This window comes from Centroberyx gerrardi, chromosome 18, assembly GCF_048128805.1.
Source record: "Centroberyx gerrardi isolate f3 chromosome 18, fCenGer3.hap1.cur.20231027, whole genome shotgun sequence".
Lineage (NCBI taxonomy): Eukaryota > Metazoa > Chordata > Actinopteri > Beryciformes > Berycidae > Centroberyx > Centroberyx gerrardi.
Genome location: NC_136014.1, coordinates 26,739,903 through 26,744,422, shown reverse-complemented (window position 1 = coordinate 26,744,422; position 4,520 = coordinate 26,739,903). Strand labels below are relative to the sequence as shown.

Genomic DNA, 4,520 nt, shown 5'->3' with positions numbered 1-4,520 from the left:
CAGTAGGCTTTGTAAAAAATAATAATAATAATATTGATACCCAGCCAGTGATAAATAAGTGATCAAAAAACAATCCGTGTGTAACGTGTCAGTTAAGGCAGTTTTACAGCAGTTGTACAGGAGTTTCTAATCCAAAGGCATTACCGGCTACACTAGTTTTTATTTTTTTTTTCATCCTTAGGCAAAAGCTAAACGTAACGTCCACAGACTCACAGCTATATTAAAGCTAATCAGAGCGGTCAGAGCGGTTTCCAGCCTGTGAATTCAAGGCAAGTTTCTTCATTATTTCGGCTGGGACTTCCCTCTCTTAGGTCTAGAAGCTAATAGCACTTGTGCGGAGATGCTAGAAAAATAAATTAACAGTCTAACGCTTTAATGTTGATGGTGATGAAACAGTGACTTCAAGAAGAGACCCGGGTTCAAACGCCACCCGCCGCCCTGCTGGAGTGTCCTCGAGCAAGGCACTGATCCCCACCAGCTGCACACCCTGACCTCTGACCTCTGACCTCCCTGTGGGGGGGGCGGGGTTAAGTGAGCTCATTTAAGTATCACATTATCATTATTACATTATGAACATCCCCCCAGTTGCTGTCTAGTGATTGCAATGCAAAAGAATATCCACTTAACAAGTCATGTTGTCTCCTTCTGTCTTTAAATCCTAATTTTTAAATCCAATTTTTCCTAAAAACCAGGTGAAAAAAACATAATTCCACTTGCTTCCAATGAAGTTTCACTTGTTTCAGGATTGTTTTCAAGAAACAATATCTTGAAATAAGGCAGAATGAGGCAGATCAGCCAAGAAAATGACACAGAAAACAAGTTAATTTGCATTGTGAACAAGTGGAATAATCTCATCTCCACTGGTGGATCTTTGCTTTAAGCAAAAAGAATCAAGGCAGAATCTGTCAGATCATTCCACCGAGGAAATACTTGAAATTAGTTAATTTGTATTTAGAAAAAATGAAGTTATCTCACCACAAAGGCAGAATTCTTTCACTTGTTTAAAGAAAATTAAGATTTTAGAGCCAACTCTAGATGAATTGACTCGTTCAGACGGAGGTTGGATATTATTTGCAGTGCAGCTGTAAAGTCAGAGGCTCGCTGTCAGAAAACAAGCCGCAGCTCTGCGCCTTGTCTCCGGACAGCGTGAAGGTGAAGGCGGGCGGTCAGTCTCCAGATCAGCAGGCCGGGCGGAGCGGCATCTGCAGCAGGATCACCTGCCGGTTCTCCGACGGGTGGCATTTGTTGATGTGCCTCGTGAGTCCCGGGGAGCTGTAGAAGATGGCGGGGCAGTATTTGCACGGATAGACCTGCGAGGAGTGCAGCAGGCGGATGTGCCTCTCCTGGCTGCCTCTGTTGGAGAAGTTCTCCCCGCAGACCGGGCACAGGTGGCACGAGGACGAGCTCAGGTTCAACGGCGCTGCGCTTTGGGCGTTTTGGTCGCAGGGCGGCGCGTCCTCGTCCTCGACCGGTTTTGGAGAAGCGTGCTGCGACGTCAGGTGCTTCCGCAGGTACGCTTGACGCTTAAACTTTTTCCCACAGTGGTTACAGTCGTACAGGCCTTCCTCTGAGCCCGACTCGGACGGGCCGGGGCTGGGTGTGTCCCTGTCACTACAATCCTTCGCTTCCTCCACGGCAGCCTTGTCAGGCGCGCTCACCTTCTCGCTCTCCAAACTGACGTTTTGCGCACCGGGCGCGCCGCTCTGGGGCTTCGGCTTGTGCCACCGCCGGTGAGACGCGAGGTTTGCCGGGCAGCTGAACACTTTGTCACATTCAGGACATCTGTACTCAACCCGCACTATTCTGGAGCATTTGTGCTGAGCCAGAGCGAACGGGTCGGCGTACGCCTCCCGGCACAGCTGGCACACAAACTCGCCGAGCGGGTTGTCGCCGCCCGCCGGCTGCGGTCTGGCAGGCTTCTGGTCCACCGGCGCTTCTTTAATTTTGAGCCCGAGAACCGGAGATGTGGTGACGTCGTCCTCAAAGTGCAGTTTACGTATAGCTTTGGTTTTCTTGGACGATGGTTTGCCTTTGCGCTCGGTGTCGCTGGACGGCCGTTTGGTCCCGTTACCGGCGTTGGGAGCCGTGCCGGTGGTGGTCCCGGTGCGGCTGCTGTTGCTGGTGCCGATTTTCAAATCCACCGGGGCGAAGAGATGGTCCAAAGCGGTGAGCGCCGCTGGTGTCGGGAAAGATTCCGCGGATACCGGAGAGCCGAGGTTGAAGCGCCTCTCGAAGTAGGAGCGGTCGTGCTCCTGGCTGACGGGCCGGGTGGGGCTGTACAGCGCCTGGTACACCGCCTCCGGGTTCCCAAACTGGACCGGCTTGGTGTCCTGCTCCGGAGCCGCGGCCGCCGCCTCGCAGCTCGGTGTCGGCGTCAGCGCGCGCCCCGGGATGGAGGCGAGAGAGGCGGAGGGCGGCGGCGGCGGCGGCACATCAGCCGGCGTTTGATCCGTCTCCTCCTCATCGGACCGGACCCGGTAGGACACCGGATTGGCTTTCTTGTTCCTTTTCACCAGAAACCCCCGCGGCATGTTTGCGCTGGACGGAGCGGGGAAGGCACTTTGGACGAGCGACGCTGCGGGAGAAGAAATCCACTTTCAGACGCGCGCGGACTGACACATCTGATGCGCTTTTTTTTGTTTTCTCCTGCTATTGATCCTCTGTTCTCTTCCCGAGCTGCTTTCACCACAACATAGCTGCACTCTTTTTAAGGCGACATGATGACATTGTTCCCGTCCCCCGTGTTGCCTCATCCCCGACCAATCAGAAGGAGCCGAGGTCCCCTGTGGATTTGGGAGTGGGTGTGGGAGGATGGAGAGGAGAGGAGGAGAGGAGGGGGGGTGATGTAGGGAGGATTTGCAGATTGCAAAGCAGATGTACCTGAGGGTTTTATTGTATTACTCCCCCTCCTCCTCCTCCTCCTCCTCCCCCCTCCTCTCGTCTCGACCCGGGCACACGCCAGGAGCCTCCTGCTTTTACGGTCTGATGAGTTTGTATAGAAATCTACACGTGCCTCGGCTTTATGTGTCTCCTTAGGGTGGGGGCTGTGATTTGTCCAAAAAGGAGACATCCGAACATAACGACGTCTAGGTGCCAGAGATTAAAACCAAAAAACCCTGAAATGAAACGAGAATACAGGTTTGGAAAAGGGAGAAGTAGCCTAAAGCACAGGCTCGGGTTGTGGTCAATAGAGGGTATCTGCCAGTTAATTATAAGACTTTTTGAGACATTTTAATACCAAACAAAATAAAATATAAGACCAACTTCACGATTGAAATAAACGTGAAAATGAAGTTTGATTTGAGTCTGATTTGCCACTGGAAAAACAGCCGCGACCAGAAACTCCAAACCTGAATTTTAGACTTAAAATGCTTAAATTAACTGTATTCAAGACCGTTTAAGGCCTTGAGTCGAGACAATATAATGTAAGACATGTTGAGACATTTCAGGAGCTGCAGACATTTTGAGGAATAGACGTGGAAAGCAATTTGCCAACAGTTGCTAAACGGTGAGGTAGCCCGCGAGTAATTGAGTTCAAATTGGCAGATACTTCACTATAGAAGCTTAAATTAGATGAAGACAAACACAAACAAACAGAAACATTTCAGTCCGTCCGCTGCGGCCTGTGACAGTTAACTCCGGACATATGAACCAGTCATTTTACGCATACATAATTAATAGAGCGGGGTCCCCTGCTTTGCATTACAATGGCCGCGCTTGTGCAAGCTGTAGCTGTGGAGCCGGCCGTGATTGAAAAGGAAATTGCACGGTAAAAAAGAAGAAGAAAAAAAAAACAAAAAAAAAACTCGGGGCCCCCAAAAGCAATCTGGCCCCCAGATACCGTCGGCGCGTGCTGTGCGTAATCAGTGCGCTTTTTTGGACAAAGCATCTCCAAATGGGGCAAAGCAAGATTATCTGTCAGTTAAAACACATCAAACCCAATTCCTGCGGGTCAAATCATATCCGTCAGTCGGATATGAGTCTGTCTTCTGCCGCGAGGAATGACGAGTCACATGGTCCACATTTAATACCAGTCTGGTCCAGCAAGTGGGTTTAAATCACACTGGTGTGTGTGTGTGTGTGTGTGTGTGTGTGTGTGTGTGTGTGTGTGTGTGTGTGTGTGTGAGATCAGAACATGTTGCAGGGCTCGGTCTGAAGCAGCAGGTTATGCTTCATGTCTCTGAATCTCATTGTTGACCTCAGGATGGATTTTATTGATCCGCTCAGATTAAGAACTCATCTGTCAAAACTGATAATGGAAAAAACCCAATAACGGCTCTCCTCTCATTCATTATTATCGCTCACACGAAGGCGTGTTGCTTCTTTCTCGTCTCTCTCCCAGCAGACTTTATCCAATAAATCACCTCTTTACTCCACTTTTGATGTTTTTTTTTAATATATATATATATTTTTTTTCAATCTAAATTTAGCATATCTATACAGCAGTCTCTTATATATGTGTTCACCTTTCATAGCCATACAGTCCATGAAACTCGTTTAGAACCAATACAAAACTTCTG

General features: G+C 49.4%; 1 protein-coding gene across 1 annotated transcript; it reads right to left on the bottom strand.

Annotated features, from left to right (window-relative positions):
- Positions 1–1,178: 1,178 nt before the first annotated feature.
- On the bottom strand, positions 1,179–2,531 carry insm1a (insulinoma-associated 1a). The gene has a single exon (XM_071914523.2). It carries the CDS (start codon positions 2,529–2,531, stop codon positions 1,179–1,181), a length of 1,353 nt encoding a protein of 450 aa, XP_071770624.2.
- Positions 2,532–4,520: the final 1,989 nt, after the last annotated feature.

Coding starts and splice junctions, on each gene's coding strand:
- insm1a (XM_071914523.2), bottom strand. CDS start 2,531: ATGCCGCGGGGGTTTCTGGTGAAAAGGAACAAGAAAGCCAATCCGGTG.